General features: G+C 35.0%; 3 protein-coding genes across 3 annotated transcripts; 2 read left to right on the forward strand and 1 right to left on the reverse strand.

Annotated features, from left to right (window-relative positions):
• The first annotated feature begins 1,122 nt into the window (after window positions 1-1,122).
• Window positions 1,123-3,441, forward strand: LOC136798409 (uncharacterized). Its single transcript, XM_067055016.1, has 2 exons — window positions 1,123-1,210; window positions 2,690-3,441. The coding sequence occupies exons 1-2, from the start codon at window positions 1,123-1,125 to the stop codon at window positions 3,439-3,441; spliced, it is 840 nt and encodes a 279-aa protein (XP_066911117.1).
• A 1,215-nt stretch (window positions 3,442-4,656) lies between these two features.
• Window positions 4,657-5,482, forward strand: LOC136798478 (uncharacterized). The gene is made up of 2 exons (XM_067055094.1): window positions 4,657-4,729; window positions 5,050-5,482. The coding sequence occupies exons 1-2, from the start codon at window positions 4,716-4,718 to the stop codon at window positions 5,480-5,482; spliced, it is 447 nt and encodes a 148-aa protein (XP_066911195.1). The 5' UTR covers window positions 4,657-4,715.
• Window positions 5,483-6,205: 723 nt separating this feature from the next.
• LOC136798531 (uncharacterized) lies at window positions 6,206-11,346 on the reverse strand. Its single transcript, XM_067055161.1, has 2 exons — window positions 10,665-11,346; window positions 6,206-6,408 (listed from the first exon to the last, which is right to left on the reverse strand). Exons 1-2 carry the CDS (start codon window positions 11,329-11,331, stop codon window positions 6,278-6,280), a joined length of 798 nt encoding a protein of 265 aa, XP_066911262.1. The 5' UTR covers window positions 11,332-11,346; the 3' UTR covers window positions 6,206-6,277.
• Window positions 11,347-21,191: the final 9,845 nt, after the last annotated feature.

The following is a 21,191-nucleotide window of genomic DNA, read 5'->3' on the forward strand; positions in this document are numbered from 1 at the left end:
TTAGGCTTGGACTCAAGATTAACTGGGAGATCATTGGTGTAAATAAAAAAAAAAACAAAGGACCTAGAATTGAGCCTTGAGGAACCCCAGCATTAACCCGCTTCCACTCCTATGTTTTCCCATTTAACACAGCTCTTTGATACCTATCAGTAAGAAATGTTTGCATTAAGGAAAGCAAAGGTCCTGTCACCCCATATTTCATATCTTGTGTCTAACAGAGGGTCCACGTCAAACCCTGTATAAATGTCATGCGTTATGGATAACAACTGAGAAATGCATGAGTCCCCTTCCCGAAAGCCAGACTGACATGGAGAAAAAAGAGTTTTTGTTTGTTTCAAAATACACTTTTCAAATATTTTTGCAAACACCGGAAGAAGTGAGACTGGTCTATAGTTCTTAGGAGTGCTCCTGTCACCTTCTTTTAAACATGAACGACATTGCCTTTCTTCCACTGTGATGGGAAGATACCAGAGGTTACGGAATGTTGAAAAATCTTAAGTAAAGGTTTAACTAAGGAAACCCCACAGATCCTAACCCAGGGTGGCCACGCATGAAGCTGGAAAAATGGCCTTTTTCAGAAAATTAGCTAGAAAAACTGGAAATAGGTACATTTTCCAAACAGAAAGCTGAAAAAACTGGAAAAGTTTTTTTGATAGTTTAGGTTTTTGATAGTTTTTCTTGACTAACCCAATTTTCCAATTTTGAATCGAACCTTTTCATTCAGAAGACTTTATAACTTTGTCTGCCTTTCCCTTTTCAATGGATTCTCTCAAATGAGCAAAAAAACAACTTTGAGAAATTTCTCTGTCACTTAGTTATACTATACAAATGAATGACAAGTGTCAACAAAGCAAGGTTCAACATTTTCGAAAAGAAACATGTTAAGGCAAAACAAGTTGCCGTCCTTTCACTAATACCACCTTCCCGACCACCTTACCCTACCTTGTCTTAGAAAGAACGTTTTTGTTTCACTTAGAACGAACCAAACAACTTTGGATGGAAGTCATCTGGGACAACTATGATCGATTCACCCAGCCCGCAACTCAACATGGATGGACTAAAAATTGGGACATCTTATGGACGGATGAGATAGTATGAACGAGTATGTGGTTTCCAACGAAGATGACAAGTCACCATGACTTTGAAGATGATATTGAAGGTGATATTTTGGAAGATTCAGATGAAGAATGTTGTGACGATGAGGAAATTGGTGAATAAACACAATTGAACATTGACTGTCTCAATCGAGTTTTCTGGTCTGTAAAATGCCTGGGTCTGTCAGAATTAGCTCCGTAACAGAATGTTTGTAAAATATCAAGTAAATGATATCTTAAACGATATTCTTTGAATTCGTAGGAATTTAAAAGTTGCCCGGACGGATAACCTAATTTGATAAAATTTGCCTCTATACAAGAAAATGAAGGACTTCGTCTCCAACTTAGATGTTTAAATCTGATGTATATAGCCTATGGCTCCTAAGAAACCTCAAATATTAGCTTGATATAAGGTTTTGAGGTCTGTAAAAAACCTTCTTGTGATTTTTTCGAAAAAAAATTTAAAAAAATCAAAAAAATACGAAATTCTGGTCTGTAAAATGTACTGTAAACATTTTTTTTTGAAAATTTAAATGTGGAACATTTAGGTTTATTGCCGACCCAAAAAAATACCAGCGTTTTGATTGGTCGAGAGCATCGAGATATTTGCGATATTTCATATTTCTCTAGCATGGAAATATGACGGCGTTGACTTTTGCAAAATCTAAAAATTATAATACTACAACCATAACGTATATCTACCATTCAGTGTAAAAGAACATTCGACACTTGGGCTGACCAGCGACAACAACCAAAGGATATCGAGAATCTTGACCCAACTGAACTTGATCAAATGTTGCAACGCTTTGCTGAAGTAAAAAAACAAAAATGGTAATGAACCTGGTTCATTAGCAAACCTTTAATCTAGCATTGACCGTTATTTGAAAGAAAAACATTACAACTACTCTATTATTAAAGACAGAGGGATTCCAAGTTCCCGAGCTGTTTTAGAAGGAAAAGCTAGGTTCTTACGAGACCAAGGAATGGTAAAAAGACCAAACAAGGCGATCAGAGGAGGAGACACTGTGGGAGTGTGGTCAATTTGGTATTGAAAATGCATTTTCCCTTATCAACACTATCTGGTGGCAATTTACAATGCATTTCGGTTTGAGAGGTCGTCAGGAACATCACATAATGAAGGTTGAAGATTTTACATGGAAAGTTGATGAAGAAGAAAACGAATTTCTCACCTTTGCTGAAAGTTTTTCCAAAACCAGACAAAATGGTCTTCGAGAGATTCACAGATCAGCGCAACCCAAGATGTTTGCTAATGGTTCTTCTCGTTGCTCAGTGATGATAGTTTCTTGTTGCATGAATTGGTCGATCACCACACCATGGACAAGCACTTACGTCCAAATCGTTTTGAATGCGAGCCAAATACTGTAAATGCAGAAAAACAATGGAGACACTGGTACAGAACATATTAAAACTTCATAAACTCTATAACTTTCCCAGAAGGGACAACAGATCAAGCACGTCAAGAACAAAAACTCAGTACCCTCATCAATTACGTTTCTCCATCAGTATATGAATTTATTGCCGAAGCAGAAGGCTACACCAGAGCGATAGAAATTCTTCGTCAACTTTACGTTAAGCCGGTCAAGCCCATCGTCAAAATGATACAGAAACAGTCGACCAGTACCTTCAAGAACTTGAGAGACTTAGTAAGAACTGTAACTTTGCTGCTGTAACAAAAGAGATTTACCGTCAAGAATACGTCAGAGACGCCTTCATAAATGGTTTACGTTCTCCTGTTATTCGTCAACGTTTACTCGAAAGTCCTACACTAACCCTTCAACAAGCCTTCCAACAAGCACGTACATTAGAGCTCGCACAAAAACATTCTGACAATTTTCAATCTTCGCCAAGCATGGTTGCTGGTGTCGCTGGCAGCTCAATCGATATTCCACCAGATGCTACCGTTGCTGGAGTTGGAAAAGGAAGCACTTCAGGAACTGAGAAACAAAAGTGCTATTTCTGTGGTAATGACCGTCATCTTTGCAGCAAATGCCCTGCAAAAGAAAGTACGTGCAATAAGTGTTCAAAAATTGGACAATGGGAGAGAGTCTGTCGTTCAACCAAGACAAGTGCTAATCTAGGAGCTGCATCCTTACCACCTGCCTCAAACCCATCACTTTGCGCCACTCAACAAAACAAAGCCACAAATAGTAATGACTCAACCATGACTATAACTTATGTGAATAATCGATCTTTGAATACGCTCGTTGATTCAGGAAGGGATTTAACCTTCATCAGTGAAAAAGTAGCAAAGAAATTGAAACTCTTTTTACTACCGCCACCTGCAAAAACCGTTACCATGCCCAGTCGTCGGAGAAGTAATTATTGACGTTTCTGTGAACGGGACACTTTACACCGGACAAGTTGTTTTATTACTGAAAAACTTGTTTGTTGAAATGATTATCGGTAATGACTTTATGAAAAGCACAAATCAGTCACTCTTCATTTCGGAGGTTCTGAACCAGCTCTTCAGTTTCCTTCCAAAGACACAGTCAGTTGTAATCTCACAGCTATGAACATTGAACCCCCAAAAATTCGCAATCGGTGCTACCCTCACACAAAATGGGAGACCAGTAACTTTCTTTTCTAGAACTCTCAAAGATCATGAAATCAAATTACATCCAGTCGAAAAGTAAGCCTTTGCTATTGTGGAATCCCTACATAAATGGAGACATTTCTTGCTTGGTGTTCACATTAAACCCATGACTGACCAAAGATCAGTAGCTTTTATGTTTGACTATGCTGGCAAAGGAAAGATTAAAAACGAAAAGATTGCCAGATGGAGAATGGAACTTCCGGATCATAAATTTGACATTTTGTACCGTCCAGGGAGATACAATGCCCCTGCAGATGCATTTTCTAGAATCAATTATTTGCGATTATTTACACTCAAAATCAACTCGCTGAAATCCACTCCGCCTTATGTCATCCGGGAATAACTCGACTGTTACACTTTGTTAAATCACGCAATCTACCTTACTCGGTTAATGACATCAAGAAAGTTACCGAAAATTGTAAAGTCTGCATGGAATTGAAACCGAGATCCCAAAAGTCGTCAGGGACTCTAACCAAAGCAACTCAACCGTTTCAGCAATTGAACATTGACTTCAAAGTTCCCCTACCAACATCCACGTAGGGAAATAAATACATGCTAACTCTCGTCGACGAGTATTCCAGATTCCCATTCGCTTTCCCATGCCGAAATATGGAAAGCAAAACCGTGATCAAATGTTTTAACCAATTATTCGCCATATTTGGTATGCCTGGTTTCATACATAATGATAGAGCTCCCGTTTTTCTATCAGAAGAAGTCAAGCAGTACTTGTATTCAAAAGGTATCGCAACCTGCAAAACAAGCAGATATAATCCCCATGGAAATGGTCAATAGCGAGCTTAAGCAAAGAGTACGGGAGTGCTCTGGAACGGCGTTGTTATGGTAACAACGCTTCCGCTCGCTCTCTCATGCGGGGATTCCCTGGATATTTTGCCGTCAACGATGATTCGAGAACTTCAAAACAGCAAAATCACGTACTAGAGAAGACATCAAATTCTTGTTGAAAATTTGTTAAAAAATCTGTTGAAAATCTCTAAAAATCCTGCAAAATGTCAGTTAAAAGGTAAGTTTTATGAAGCTTTACTACATAATCCTCTCTTTTACACATTGCTTTGTGTTTATTTTGCTTTTATTTCGAAAGTGGGCTATTTTTTACACAGATTGAGGGATACACATGTTTGTTTTGAACTTTTCTTCTTAAAACTCAAAAAATCTTTACAATTTGGTGCAAATAAAGACTATAATACATCTATAATCGACTTTTGATCAGTCTGCCTTTGATCTGGGGAGGGTTTTTATAAGATTCAGTAGGTTTTGAATTGTTTACACACAGTTTCTTGATTTTCCAAATGAAAAATAATTTTTTCTCTTTTTCTCTTACAGTTCACCACTGATTTGGACTAACGAGAAGGAAATCATGTTATTGAGAGAAGTTCTTGTATCGCAACCCCATCAATTCAAAGAAAAGACCCCTAAACGAGGGGAAAAGTGGCAGCAAATTGCAGACAACTTAAACAAATCAGACCAATTTAATAACAAAGCATCAACCAGAGCAGTTCGTGAGAAGACCAATGCACTCATTCACGCTTTCCGTCAAACTCAACGTGCTGAACTTGCTGCCACAGGTATCAGCCCTGACCCTACAGAAAAAGAAGTCCTATGCGAAGAGATTTGTCTTCAAATTGATGAATTTACTCGAATTCTTGCTGAAAGCGGAAAAAGCTGCAAAAGATGTCGAGAAAGACAAGTTACTTGGAGAAGACATTCGTCAGAAGGCTATGGAATCTCAGAGCCAGACCCTCAAACGAAAAAGTGAGTCATCAGACGAGGAGGTCAAAAAGAGAAGATCATCAGGGAGTGATGCTGTCTGTTTCTTAAGAGAGAAATCTGAAGCTGATGTAAAAATGCGAGAAAAAGAACTTGAGGTACAAACCCAAAGGCTTAAATTAGAAGCTACTATAATTCAAAACGATCAAAATAATTTTATTAACATTATCAGATGCAACAGAATCAACAGATGACACTCAGCATCATCGAAAGACTTACAAATTCAGATAAAGGTGAGAATGGCCAATGAACTTGACTTAACTGGACTCGAAAATGTTGATTTTGTTTACAATTGTTGACATTTTTGTTGGGAAAAACTCACGAAATATAAGACTAAAAATGAAAATAAGACTTCTGATTATTTTGATTTTGTTTACAATCTTTGACATTTTTGTTGGAAATTGAAATATGAAAGACTATACTTGGACATTTTACATGAAACTGTGAGTTGTTTTATTTTTGTTTATGAAAAAAGAAAATTTTGTATATACTACCAGCTCCGAAATCTATTTTTTAGATTTTTTTACAAACCTTTGAAAGGCTATTTTGTTATTTATTTACACTTTGAAATTAATTTATGTTTTACCTGAAGTCATGATTCAGATATCAAGACTTATTTTATATATTTTTTACAGACATCAAAAGTACAGTTTACTATTTACATGTTGAAACTTTTCATGTTTACACTTAAAATATAAACTTTTGTTACTTTACCAAAGTCATGATTTAAAAGATCAAATCTTCCAGTTTACTCAAAATTTTATTTGATTTTGTCTCTGATAATTTAAGCAAAATAGCTTTCGACTGTGGGTGGTAAAACATCAAAATATTTTGAGGTATTGTTTGGATAAAAGCAACTTCTTGCATTGTGTAGCAAAGCACAAACAATGTACATTTTTCCAATTGGACTCAGCACTGCATGAAAAGTTGTCTTCTCTAACGCAAGATATATGACGAAAAGTTAACTTTTCTCTCAATTTTCTTGTTTTGAAATCATTGAATTTTCTTCTGTGCGAAAACAAGTAACAGTGAATCTTCACTATTTCTCGAAAAGCTTAAATTTTCTAAATATCGACATAATTAACTTTTCGATGTACAAAATGATTACATTTTTAGCCACGAAAAGTACTACTTTTCTCTGAAGTGAAAATATAACACTTTCTCCACGCAGTGAAGATTCACTTTTACTTGTTTTCTTGTCCATGGAAATTTTAAATTCAAAATTGAGAAAAGAAGAACCTTTTTTGTAAAAATAATAACGAAATTCTTTTAATGAAAGGAAAGATTAACAATTTATTATTTACGCATTTTCGAAAAGATGCAGATGTCTAGACCAGAAATAACCAACGTTTCGTTATTGGGAATATATATTCTAGCTTAAAAAAATACTTGATCCGCTTCATTTCATAACATTGAAAAGGTAAAAAACTTCTAATATGGAAACATTAAATTTCTGGTTACTGTAGCGACAATTAGACGCGAGATTAAATTCGATAAGATATTGAATTATTAAATATTTTTGGATGATTTTCTTCTTTAAAATTAAAGTCAATATTAAAAAAATCATATTGATATCTATATACTCATAATTCTTGTGCTAAAAATCTAAAGTATGCCTTATTTACATAAAATGACATAAATTAATAATAAGATAATGTAAGTTAATAAATCATGATATATAATTTTTAAAACAATGACAATAATTGATATGGTATAGAAGGAGCTTATAGGGTTGGGGGGATATTTCTGACAAAATTTGACATTGTAAAGCATTTTTCGAATTTAAGAAATAAGATTTAGGTTACGGTTCAAGAAACTGTATTGGTATAAAAATGATGAACTAATTAATAAAAGAAGTACAACAATTACTCCTTCAGTTGTATATCGTTCCTCTTTTCCCGAGGGTTCTCCGATTCTTCGTTCATTGAAGCATTGAAGGTGTTTCTTTTGTTGTGTTGTCGACTTTCATCTTTACTTCTTTTTCTTAATACCATTTATTTCTTGGTCCTTTGATGAGACGATGTTCATTTTGTGATAAGTTTTCTCCACACGTCTTTGACATATTGCACAGAATTGATGTTTCGGCTCCCACCGCCGAGCTCGCGATACGTTTTTCGACTTTCTGTAGAGAGAAAATGATAAAAATTATACTCTAATTTTTAAACAGGATTATCAAACAGATTAATTGTCCATTTATTTTTATTGAAAATTGAATTGAACTTTAAATTGAAAATAACTAGTAAAAATCCACGAGTGAGTACTTACATGATCATTGCATGGCCTCTTTAGAATTATTGACCCATATTCATCGCCAAGTCTTTACTTGTTTCACTGTAAAGTTCGTGTGAAAGCATATTACAAGATTTTGTGACAAATCAAATTTCTTTCCCTCTTTTAATTTCTGCCAATTAAAATCTCTTTATCAACATTTTTCTATAAGAGACTTAATTGGACTGCAATTGAAAATATCGTAATTTCTCCACAATTATAAATGTGTTAACACAGGGTCCCAAAGGGAATGGTGTTGTTCAGTTCAAACAGTTAATTGCAATTTTTTGATGAAACCGCCGAACAAATTTTTCAGCCTTTGAAATATCACCAAAAAAGAGAAACTACGAATCGTTCTTTTCTTCCATCAAGTTAAAGCATTCGAGTTTAATTTTAACAAGTTTAATTAATTGAACTGTTTTTAGGAGCTCTTCGTACACACCACTGCCCCAATTTTACGAGAATTAGTTAACGCAAAAGCTTAATACTACACGTTTTTTTATAAAAACAAACTATATAAGAACATAAGGCTTAAAAGGCCAAAATGTTAAGAACAAGTTAAGAATATTTCAAGGCTTTGAGAACTCAAAAACACCCGATTTCTTACGAAAATGGCCATAAATACTCATAAAATGGGGGGGATAAGAACATGTTAAGCACACTTTTCAGGCTTATTTCCGAAGGCAAAAATTTTGGATGTTCTTATAAAAAAACGTGTATTCATGAAATATCAAAATCAAATTGTTTTCTTTTTATATACATTCCTGATTCGTTCTGTATGTAAAACTCGTCAAACTCACTGACAATAAAAATTAATTTTGGCTGATTTGCAAATTATCTAATACATCCAAAAATTTTATGCCATCTATAATGTAAAATACAGGCTTAAATGCAACCTACTAGCCGTAAGCAAAGCGTCACAAACGCTGCGAGGCCCAAAACAGTGAATCGCTATACATTCAAAAAACTCAAACGAAACAAAGGTAGCTGTCGAAGGATTATACTATTTTCATTTTATGAAAGAATGCCTCAAATAAATTGTTCTTCTTTCCTTCTACAAAACACCCTTGCATTTGATTCAAATATATAAGGAGTAAAAATTGCCTCGCATTACATTTGTCGGATATCCCATTTGTCAACTATAATGAAGTAAATCGAGATTAAGACTTAAATAAAAGATCTTTGAAAGATTTTGAAAAGTTTTGCAAGTTTTACAAAAACACAAAATTTTAAAAATAATCTCAAAATGGAATGAAATGAAAGCTTTAAGTCATGTATAATGAATTTGAAGAAGATTAATTTGAGCATATCCAGTTTCCAGCCCTTAAAACAAAAATCGTTTCTAAACATCTCCAATTAGTCTAGTTCTAGAAAATCTGGTGAAGATGCTAAAGCACAATGCTTCAAAGCCAAGAAGGGGAGGATTTGTAAAGCTTTTTTAGTAGATTGACAAAATGTATAGAAAATATTTTAAACTTTTAAACTAGCACGAGTAAACGTATCGATGAATAGATTTTACCGGTATTTTTGTAAAGATTAAATATTTCCAAGAATAAATTCAGGCGAATTTTCAGCTATAGCCTCACCTAAAACTTTTGTGTTAATAATGAATTAATGAATTAATAATTTTATGTTAATTCGTATAATATCAAAAAAACAATTTTGCATACAATGCATTAAAATCAATAAGTAATTGAAGAGGGAATCTTCATACACAACTATTTACTCAACTCCATTGAGACACCCCTGTGTCAAGACCCGCCGCTGGATAAACAATTCTTTCAAAATCCCAATGGGGATAGAATTTATATACTTTTTGAGTTCAAAAATATAGTGGGATGGTTTTGAACGCAATTTCTTAAATATAATTTTTATATGGGGATGAATTCAAAGTCAATTTCCCAGTGGGGCTGAAATGATAGGGTATTTTTCATCAGGATGAAGTTTTTCCACAGGGGCTGTGAGACAGGGATGTATTGAGTTTCTTTAAAAGTAGTGATACAAATTTTACAAAATTGGCCTGCAAGTAATGCAAATAATGCTGAGGTTGCGTGAAGTGTGGTTTGCACTTTCAACAGTTGTTGATCTGACTTAATCGTCAAAATTAAAGATTTAAAAGAAAAATCTAGAATTTGAAAAATCTGTAAATCATAGAGTACAAAGAGAGCTAATTACACCCCTGTCACAGTGTTACAGCCCCGGTGGAGCTTCTCCCACTATGGGGATGAAAGTTTATACAGTGCAATTTCTAAGGTGCGAAAAAGAAAAGCGGCACCTAGTTTGGTCAACAGAGGACACCTCTTCTTTTTCCTGTCATCACGCTAACAGGTACAGGGGTCATTGGACAATATAAAATTTTTTAATTAAAAAATAATCTTGTCAATCAAGAGATCAATCCTAAAAACACATTCTCATCTTGCTCCCATAAAATTGAAATATTTATTTTACTTTTGCCAAATCAGCTGCAAGAAAATCTGCTCCTTACTTTTATCCCGACGTAGAGATTATAATGTTCTTAAAAAACGAAATTATTACCTTTTTTTATTGTATTTGATGATTGTATTTTCGATAAATTTGGCATGAAAATTTGATATTTTCATGAAAAATATTTTCGTTTAAATTTCAAGACGAAAACTTTATATTTTCTTGAAATACAAACGAAGAAAAGATAGTCAATCTGGAAACATGAAAGATTTCCTTTTTAATGAAAAACGACAAAAGAAATTATCCACATTTTCGAAGCAAGAAATATTTAAAGATTATCTTTTTTCAAGAACTTAAAGAAACAGAATCTTTTCTTAAAACTGTAAGGAAAAATCGATATTTCCGCAATCGTACGTTCGAAAACATTAAGTTTTCAAGGACAAGAAACTGGAAAGACATATATTTCATGCAGTGCAGGCCAACCTTGAGGTTTTTCTTGAAATCCATAAATTTGAAATAATTGATAATGTCATTAAACACCCATTCAACTGAAATCCTGCAAGTGCTCATTGATGTGTTGAAAGCTTTCTGGTTATTATTTAATAGAGCTCCTTGGAAAGGTGAAATTAAGTGGGCCCTAATAGGATAAGCAGGATCACCATAGATACAAAGGGGGTTGCCTGCAGCATCATTTGAAAAATTCTGTAGATCTTGTAAAAGTCCAGAGGCGTTTAATAGGGCACAGTCATGTCTTCTTCCTTCCATGGGACCATAAAGGTTAGCTATCAGTCCATTAGGAGCCACTACACTTTGAAATTTGAGAGCATGAACTCTTTTATGTCCATTGTAAACGATTCTTTGATGCTCTCCTGGTCTACAGATGGGACGAACTGTTCCATCCACAAAGCCCCAGCAATTTTCAAGGGCTGCTCCTTTTGCATGGATAGCATCTGCATACTCTTGAAGCTTGACTGGACTTAGCCAGGGTTGATTTATTGGGTTAAGGTCGGTTAGTTTGTTATCAAACTGGCTGTAAACATGCTCAACAATGTAATTTGTTATCATGCAAATTTCAGGTACAGGTCTACCAAAACGTGGGATCATATCACCATATCTGCATGGGTAGGTAAATCTTCTCAGGAACATGCAAAATGCTTCTAATCCTGGACAAATCGTTCTGTTTTTACATCTAACAGTGTCTGGAATGTTCAATACATTTCTCTATAAGATAACATCATTTCTGTACATTCTGAATTCAGCCCAGCATTCTGCTTCAGACACAACCAACAAATCGAAAGGGTTGTAAATCCAAAATGGAAAGTCAGGATTTTTGCTTGTATAAAGGTCAAATAGAATTCTTCGTCAGAAATAAGATTCTGACTGTAAGCTAAGAGCAACAACTCTCTTGTTTCGCGAAAAGACGCCATATTTGTTATGATTTTTGGCGCGCGTTACAGATTAATTTGCTTAATGAATTTTGCTCTAAATGCGTCGACGTCGACGTCAACATCAAATTTACCCGTCCTAGAACGCTCCGTCCTCTTTGCTTAAGCTCGCTAATGCGAGCGCTACAACGGGATAATTTGGCGATCAATCAACCTAGCCTTAAAATCATCGAACCTACCCATGTCATCTTGGGAGCAAGTATTACCAAATGCACTTCACAGTATCCGCTCTCTGTTATGCACATCCACCAATTCCACACCACATAAAAGATTGTTTAACTTAAACCGAAAATCCACGACAGGAAATTCCTTTTCTTCATGGTTATCTACACCAGGTCCTGTGTATGTCAAGAAACATGTTCGACAATCAAAATATGACTCGTTAGTTGAAGAAGCTGAGCTAATCGAAGCAAATCCAGAATATGCCTATGTGAGATTAAAGAGTGGCAACGAGACCACCGTTTCTATTAGAGACTTGGCACCCTTTCCCATAGAGGAAAGAAACTCATTCAATGATAACACTGAGTATGTTGAGGAGCCGGAACAACTACAACCGGCTAGTGAAACAGTTATTGAACCTAGGCGTTCAACTGGTGAACGGAAGGCTCCAGAGCGATTTGATGATACAGATTTGTCATCACTTTAAACTGTTTTAAACTTGTTTCATTTCGTTATATACATAGGCTTCATATCTTTACGGTTTTATATCTTAGGACTCTTTTGTATCTTAGGGGGGAAGATTGTTATATTTTATCTTCTCGTTTTAGATGTACAGTATGTGGCCCCCAAAACGTCGATCAAATTTGAAATCTCTCTCAAATCTAGAGGAAAAGAGGTTTTACAACAATTTTTGCTGCATGAAAAGCTTTAACGTCTCTACTTTATTTCCTGGAAGTTCTTTTTCAAAATTTTCAATTTAAACAATATTTTTCAATCGCTTAAAGATAGGTAGCTTCAAACGGAGGTTTGAAATTTTAGCGATTTCTCGGGATATCTTTAAGATTTGAATACAAAATTTTGACCATAGTTTTAAAATTTTAACAGTTGGTTGTCAAAATGCAGTTTTGGGGCCCCCAAAACGGAGGTGTAGTTAAAATCAAATTATTAAGCTCAGTGGTAATAGGGGGAAAACTATGAACATATTTGTGCTTTCCCTTAAATTTACGACCCGATGGATGTAAAATTTATGATTTTTATGAAATATTTCAAGATTTTCGATATTGCAAAGTCCAAAATGACAATTTTGATTTAACAACCTCTTAATCAAGTTTTTGAAAACAAATCTCTTTTGAAAATAGTTCCATCCATGTATGGAATAAGCTGTGAAAATTTTAGAAAAAAAGCTTAACTGAAACTGAAAATATTAAGCTTTAAAGATATTTTCTCCTATATTTTGCAAAAAAATGACAGAATTTGCCGTTTTTGCTGATTCAGCGAAAATTTTTATATATAATGTTAATTTTTTGTTATAAACTATTAACTCAAGGTGATAGGAATAGAATTCCAAGATTTTTTGCTTTTTCTCATATTTAGAATTTTCGGCTTTGTCAATGCTGATTCTAGGGCTCCAAAATACTGGTTGACCATGAGAGCGCTTTTCCGGCCAATCCAGCAAACCAACTTCTTTAAAATTAAAAATCGGGATTCTGTTCTCATAAATCCAAAATCAGCTTCTCATTACCCATGACCCTTTGCGCGGTATGAACAAATCGCAAGTGCGCGAACGAAAAGATCAAACTGGGCATGCCTCTAACTGGACTACAAACCTGGACTGGCTAGAGTGTGTACAAAGCAGCAAAAGTTACAGCATAATAAATTGGTTGGCTACACAGTATAATATAGTTATGAGTTTGAAAATGTTTGCTAAAACTGGGGGACAATGGCCGAAAATACACAAAAATTTCAATTGACATAGATAGTCTAGGATAGACATCGTCTGGAAAGTAGTGCTAATTTTTTGAAGAACGGTACCAGTTTAAATTAAGTTTACTCTTGCAGTTTTTTACATCTGTATATATATTCTAAAATGTCAACACTTGAAAACTTGGTGGAAGTAGAGTATATCAAGAACTTAGTTACAAGGACATTCGCATCAATTTATTGCTTCACATCTATCTGCCCTTTATCCTGATGTAAGGGGATTGAGTGCCCGGAGTGTTAGAAGATTTTGTTCCGCTCATGGTATCCCAAAGCTGAAAAAGAATGAAGTTGATGAGCTGGTGACAACTTTGTTGTAAATTATGGGCATGGCTACGGGAGGGCAATGATGCAAGGCAGTATTCGAGCTGCCTTTGGTGTTGTTTCCCAAAGAAGAGTGTCAGAGTCACTAAGAAGAGTAGCCCCTGATGCATATGATGCTAGAACAAGAGATATCCTGGTTCGCACTAACCCAATCTTTGGGTATAAAGCACATATGGATCAAAATGAGAAGATTGGTCAAAACTTTGGCTGCACCCATGTGGCTTTGATAGATGGCTGTTCCCGTATGATTTGTGGTTATGCCTCAATGGAGGTGAAAAATCCCATTTTGATATACGAGTTTGTTTACTATAAAGCTGTTGTTGAGTTTGGACTTTGGAATCAATTGAGGTTAGATCATGGGCGTGAATTCTGTCTTTGCATTTTTGTTAAAGACTTAATCAAAGACTATCGACTTTTAAAAGAAAAATCTCCATGGAAACAAACTCGTTCAACTGATAACAATGTCATTGAACGTTTTTGGCCTGAGTTAAATTCCCGTGTTAATTATCCTATTAAAAGAGCTATGATTCAAATAACTGAAGAAAATGATTATGATATGGCTGATCCTATAATGAAATATTGCTTTTCGTGGATTTCCATTTATGTTGCTTCAGATGCAGCCCAACACTTGATACAATCGTGGAATTTCCATAGAGTGCCTGGCTCAAGTGGTTGTGTTCCAATTGAAAATATGAATGAGACCAAAAGAACAGTCCTTCTAAATGAAATGCAAATCCCCACAACACCAGAAGCTGTGAAAATGTATGAGGAGAATGGTGGTCGACTTACAAGGAATGCAGAATTTGGCTATGACTCACTAGGTGCCATAGAACATGCATATACGTCAAGGGAAACACTTTTCTCAGAAAATCAACCTACAGGAAAAGAATTATTTAGTGCTCTCGTACATGGTAATCATGTACCATTACAAAGAGCTCTCAATTGTTTTTATGACCTTACAGTACGCTTTGCTGAATAGGTTCAGTTTTGTTAATATAAAGTCAAAATTTAACCATGTCAGTGGGTAAAAGGGGAAAAGGGGAAAACTGTGATAAATGGGAACCAATACGTTTGGCTTGTATATTTTATGCTTTTGTTAATTTTAAATAAGGGATATATGGAAAGTTTATCATTCAAAGTATTGATATTACCTTATTGATACTAATTTTCACACATACTAATTTTCGCGCAGAGGCCCCAAAAATGTGCAAAGTTTAATACCATATTTTTTTGTTTTTGGAAAGAAAGTATGACATTTCGTCGCATCAAAATAAAAAAGCCTTAACTCCATTTTTTGGAAAATTGAGTTATGACCATACCGATGCTCTACACCCCATTTTTTATCGAATTTTTGGCTTAAATCCATCAAAAACCAACCTAAAGTGGCCTAATTTCAAGTTTTTTGAAAAATAAGAATTTTACTTTTCATTTTATTTTCAGGGTAAAAAAGCCTTAAGTCACATCAGTTTAGAGCAAAAAAGCCTTAAGTCCAATGTGGAAACAATTTTGGACTTAAGGCTTTTTTAACACAAAAATATTTCAAATATTTATGTAATATTCTATGTTTTTTCAGGATTTAAGGAAAAAAATAGGTTTGTACAAAGCTGCCCAGGCTTGTCCATTCCTGCCTTTTTTGACACTGCAATGGCTTCAATAGGACATAAACAAAACGAAAGACAAGAGAGAGTGGAATAGTAGTTTTCCTGCTCAGATCTTCAAAGAGTTAAGCAAAGTATTATAGTTGGTTCTGGTTGTTTGTAAGCATTATTTTCAAAGTTTTACAAAGTTTTTTTATTTTTTTAGTGAAATAAAAAGAATGACATAGAATGAAAAGAATTAGAATAGGTAGCAGGGTATCAACAGAAGCTTGGCGGTTTGATAATGCTAAATGCCTTAGAGCTGAAGATCGTTGGTCTTTCTCTGAATTCGGTGAAAAATGGCCAGATGCGCGTGTTTTTGGTACAGTGATAGGTAGATCTGGCCAAAATTTGACATTGATGGAGAAACTATTGCTTTTGAGATCGATTGCTTATTTAAAGAAGGTATGTAACTTATGTCGATTAATATTTTCCTTCTGTTTCAACTTTTCTCTTTACAAAGTAATCTAATTGTGAATAGTTGACCAAATTAGTCTTTTCTCTTGATATATTTTCTCTTGATTTTTTTTTAGCATGTCTTAATTTTTCTTACCCCTTGAAATCATTAGATTATTCTTTTCTAGAAAATGCAGCAAACGATTCAACTCTTTCACCCAATCTTCCTGCTTCCATGAAGGATATCTCATGTTCCATCAACTACACCTCTAATCCTGAAGATTTTACTGATCCTTCTAATGTTGCTGGTCCATCTAGACTTGATAATTCCTCTGGTGCTACTGATCCTTCTAATATGAACCCTTCTACTGTTAATAGTAAGGTTGCAGACAGACGGTTTGTACATTTCAAACACTATCATCTATTTTCAGGTGCTCGTTATAAGCGGGGGTTCAAAATAATTGACAGGCCAATAATTGTGTAAAATTTATCAAACGATTAGGAGAATAGGGCGGGTAATTACCAGAAAGCTGGAAAATGGTAGTTCTCAAATCCCTAAGTTAATGAAAATTACGATTGAAATTAGGCTAATCACACAATGTAAATTTTAAACAAAAACATTTTTGATTTGTTCTAGATTCTAACGCAGATCAAGATGAAATAGCTAAAGCTCGAGACCCAGAAAAAGGAATTGCAGTTGGAAATGGTAAGACTTTCATTAAAAAGTAGTTGGTAAAATCTTCATTTCATTATAATGTGCAAATTAAGTATCAAAAACCTTCATTGACGTAGAGAAAATCAATTCAACAATCAACAAAACAATTTAAGAGCTCAACTTTGTTACCAGTCCTGACCCCCATTTTGTGGATATTCTCCACAAGACCCTTCTTGCACTTTTATTAAACCCTGTTGCAATAAATTAGGCATAAAGGAGTAGGAATTTGTAGAAGGTAACATTTCGCTTGTTTTTATCTTAGCTGATGATGAAATCTCCTTCACTTCTTCAGAGTCAGAATCTGAGTCAAATACTGTTAGTGAGGTAAAAAAGTAGCCATTATTAAGCAATGTTTTTTGATTGAGATTCATAAGCTTGTTACCAGTCACAGTGAAATTAATACAGTAGTTTTTTTAGGCTTATAGCAAGCAGTCTATTGAGCCTCTCGTTTCAAAGTCTGTAAAAGTAGTGTTCCAAGTAAAAGTTTTGTTTATAATTGAGCCTAACGATTTCTGAGACAGAAGAACTTAGAGCACCTGAGAGCACAAAAAAATTTTGGAAAATAGAATTGCAATATGTAAACTTTTTTTTTCTAAAATTTTTCTTTCCATAGGTCGTGCAAGATATTAGCTCAATCGAACTTCTACAACAGAAAAATATAGCTGAACATAATGATGTGCTCAAGAAACTAGGACTACCAACAGTTTCAAAGAGAAAGTTTAGTCGACATGTTCCTAACTTCAAATCACTGTCAGATGAATCCTCATCTGAGGATGATGGAAACTCTGAAAATTCTCTTGTTGATGGTGAAGAGGTTTACCTGTTAAAAGAAGGAAAAGAAATTTTCAAAGCACGTTACGAAATGACTGTTGATGGTACTTTGGTCCACGGTGAAGAGATCAAAGATAATCAGGGGCGCTTTCATTGTCAAAGTAATGAAGAAAGCAATGGAATGGGACTCCTTTGATCTTGATACCATTTTATGGGAAAAATCTGATATCAAGATTATCTCTGCAAAAAATCAATTGGAATCTAGTACTGAAGCCAAAACACCGACACCTCTTGCGCAGAGAAAAAGGAAAAGACAGCCAGAAAACTGGTTGGTGAACAAAAAGAAGAAGGCTGTAAATTCTGGAAAGGAACTTCATTATGAGACTAAAGTTTCTGGGGAAAAGACTTCAAAGATGATCAAAAAAAGAGACATGAAACCACCATGCAACTGTCGTCTTAAATGCAGTGATACCTTTACAGAGGAAAAGCGAATTCAGATTTTCAATGACTTCTACGCTAGTGGCGATAAGAAAATCCAAACACAACAAATAGCAATGTTAGTTAAAGAAGAGATTAAAAGCCGTGAACGCAAAACTAAGGATAAAACAAAGAAGAGCAGAACCAGAGACTTTACAAGAACACACTCCTTATTCATTGATGGTGAAAAACGGAAATGCTGCTCTGTAATGTTTCTCAATACTTTAGCAATAAATGACAAGAGGGTTAAATCTGCTTTGAGAAAGAAGACTGCAACAGGAACCCCAGCCGAAGATGGTAGAGGGAGACATGACAACCACAAGAAATGTGAGCAACGTGAAGAGTACGTCAAAGAACACATTAAGCAATTCTTCGTCGTTGAATCTCATTATGTAAGGAAAGATTCTAAATACGAGTATCTCCCCTCCGAGCTAACAGTAGCAGAAATGCACCGCATGTACAATAACTGGCGTATTAAAAAAGGGTATCCACAAGAAAGTTACCCATTTTATCACAGAGTCTTTCATGAATGTTTCAACCTGAAATTCCAACTTGTCAAAAAGGACAGGTGTGACACTTGTGAGACTTTCAAAAATCTTGACAACAGCTTAAAGACAGAGCAAATCCGTGCTGACCAAAAAAGCCATCTTAAAGAAAAAGATACTGTTCGAGCATTGAAAAACAGTCTAAAAGAACAAGCAAAAGATGACCCATCGCTATTGGTAGCAGCATTTGACCTACAGAAGGTATTGCTAAGTCCATATGGTCAAACTGGATCGTTTTACTATTCACGTCGTTTAGCAAACCACAACTTCACCATTACAAATGTAGCTGACATGGAAACATTTTGCTATTTCTGGACGGAAGCAGAATGCCAAAAAGGGTCATGCGAGGTTTCTACAAGTCTATTGCGATACATTGCAGAGAAAAGTTCAACCGGTATCAAGAAATTCGAGTTTTTCTGTGATCGTTGCGGTGGCCAAAACGATAACCGCATGGTCTTCATAATGCTGAGCTATGCCTTGAGTGTCTATGACATTGATTCGATTACCCTCACCTTTCTAGTGTCGGGACATTCTCAAAACGAAAATGATAATGCCCATTCTGTTATCGAAAACCATTTACACCCCAGCCGAATGGGAAGCTGTAATCCAATGCGCCTTCAAAACCAACCGATGTGTTTTTACTGTGCTCGAGCATGGCAACATTATTGATTTTAAAAAGGAAAGAGCCTTTCCAGAATTCAGATCTATGCTACAAGATAAAACGGAGAAAATCATGACAGAAGATCAGAAAACAAAACAAAAGCAACACAACATCAACATTGACTTGCCAAAACGCAAGGTGGACAAGATTTTCTGGTCAGAGATTGTCTCCATTAAATTCTGCAAAGAAGAACCAGATGCTGTTTTCTTTAAGTACATCTACACCGAGGAATATCGCAAGGCCATTTTCAAGCAACCCATCCGAGAATTGAGAAAGGGTGATGAAAGTCGAGATGAATTGCTGAAAAAGTATCACAAGCCATGTGGAGTAACTCAGAAGAAGAAAGACGACTTACTTACATTGTGCAAAAAACAACTTATTCCAAGCAGACATCATCGTTACTATGAAACCCTTCCAGTTACCAAGAAATCTGTCCTTAAGTAAGACCTTGATTATATGAAGATTTCTAGTCCATGTTGATATATTTTATTCAATTATTATTACGACTGTTTTGTTTAGCCTTAACTAAATCTGCATAGATTTTCTTTAGCCTCTTTTTCAGTTTTCTGTATATTAAAACTTATATGATTTCTCAGATAATTCACGTAATTTCCTCATAGATTATTGTGTTCAGGTGAAGCTACTTTTTTTAAACTCCTGAGTTACATAAATTTTGAAAGTTGTGATTTTTCAATTTCATTTTTATGAGAAACACTTTACATTCTAATTCATGGGTCTTTGACTTAATTCAGAGGAACCTAAATCATTTTGTATTCAAGTTAAAATTAGTTCATTTTTCTAATATATTTTAAAGGCCATTTTAGTCTTCTTGTAACGTTGTTGTGTTAAAAAACTTTATTCAAGCTTGATTAAAATCGTTTTTCTTTGATTGGTTTGGGTAATTGAGGCAAGTAACATTGAATTCAGACTTTTTATACTCTAATGACAGATTCTACTAATCTCCTGTAATAGTCTACAGACTATGACTGTTCTCATTTTTACTACAAAGGGACATTGTATCAATTCTTTTGTCAAATCTTACACAAACTCTGAAAGTCTACCTAGGATGTTGATCACAAGAATCTCAACAAGTTTTGTACTACTTTAATCTAAGCTTTAACTAAACTTCGAAATGAAATTACCTCACAATCTTTTTCAGCACTTTCTTTGCGCTCTGTCAATAACTGCACACAGTTTTGATCTTATCTGGTTGGCAGTTTCAGCCATAAATCTTGGTACTATGTCTCACCAGCAGTCGAGCAGCAATATAATGAGGAAGTGAGGGGTTAGACCCCTCAGCATTCCACGCAAAAAGTAGACTTTTTACTAATGATTTTCAGTAACTTTGGGAAATGAGGACCAAATTCCAAAATTGGGCTCTTCTAGAAAAAAATTGTTTACAGGAGGTGGAGGATATAACAATTTTTAGTCATTTTTACCCCCCGGACAAGGTTACTTTTGACCCCCGGCCAACAAGTTTTAACCCCCGGACAAGCATCAACTGACCCCCCGGACATCCAAAATTACCCCCAGACAGAGCAAATCTACCCCCCAGACAAGGCAAATTTTGAGGATTTTTTGCTACCCCCGGATAATATCCTCCACCCGGGGTGTAGGAAGATTTTTCTGGAAGAGCCCATTACGTAGTTCTTAATAAATTGGAGATAAGCCCAACATCTTCATTGCGGTTTTCGAAGTAAAAAAGACTTAAGTCCAATTTCCTTAATAACTCAAGAACGGTATAAGCAATAAAATCGAAAATTTATATGTTGAAAGATCTTTATTCAGTTATACTCATATCAAAAAAACAGCTAGCTAGACCAACATGGTCAAAAATGGCAGCCATTACAAACCTTTAAACTCGATTTTCTCAAAACTACAAAAATGGAGTTAAGGCTTTTTTATTTTGATGCGACGATTTATCTTTAAATTTCTTCATTTTTATTTGTATGCTAGAAAATAATATATAAGAGGCCTTTGTGCAGGAAAATTAATACTGATAATTTGAAGATAATTGGCTGGTGCGCAAAGATTAATACACGCGGAAAATAGTACCATTAAGATACTTTCATGAGTTCAGAATCTTTTGGCAAAATCGCAAAAGTAAGTTCCTGGAAA

This window comes from Clytia hemisphaerica, unplaced genomic scaffold, assembly GCF_902728285.1.
Source record: "Clytia hemisphaerica strain Z4C2 unplaced genomic scaffold, Clytia hemisphaerica genome assembly, whole genome shotgun sequence".
Taxonomy (NCBI): domain Eukaryota; kingdom Metazoa; phylum Cnidaria; class Hydrozoa; order Leptothecata; family Clytiidae; genus Clytia; species Clytia hemisphaerica.

Excerpts from the sequence above, each read along its gene's own strand:
- LOC136798409 (XM_067055016.1), top strand. The coding sequence starts at position 1,123 with ATGACAAGTCACCATGACTTTGAAGATGATATTGAAGGTGATATTTTG. Across the intron at positions 1,211-2,689 it reads TTGTGACGATGAGGAAATTG|CCGGTCAAGCCCATCGTCAA; the intron begins GTGAATAAACAC and ends CTTTACGTTAAG.
- LOC136798531 (XM_067055161.1), bottom strand. The coding sequence starts at position 11,331 with ATGTTCCTGAGAAGATTTACCTACCCATGCAGATATGGTGATATGATC. Across the intron at positions 6,409-10,664 it reads CAAGAAAAACCTCAAGGTTG|TGCTGAGTCCAATTGGAAAA; the intron begins GCCTGCACTGCA and ends CTTTTCATGCAG.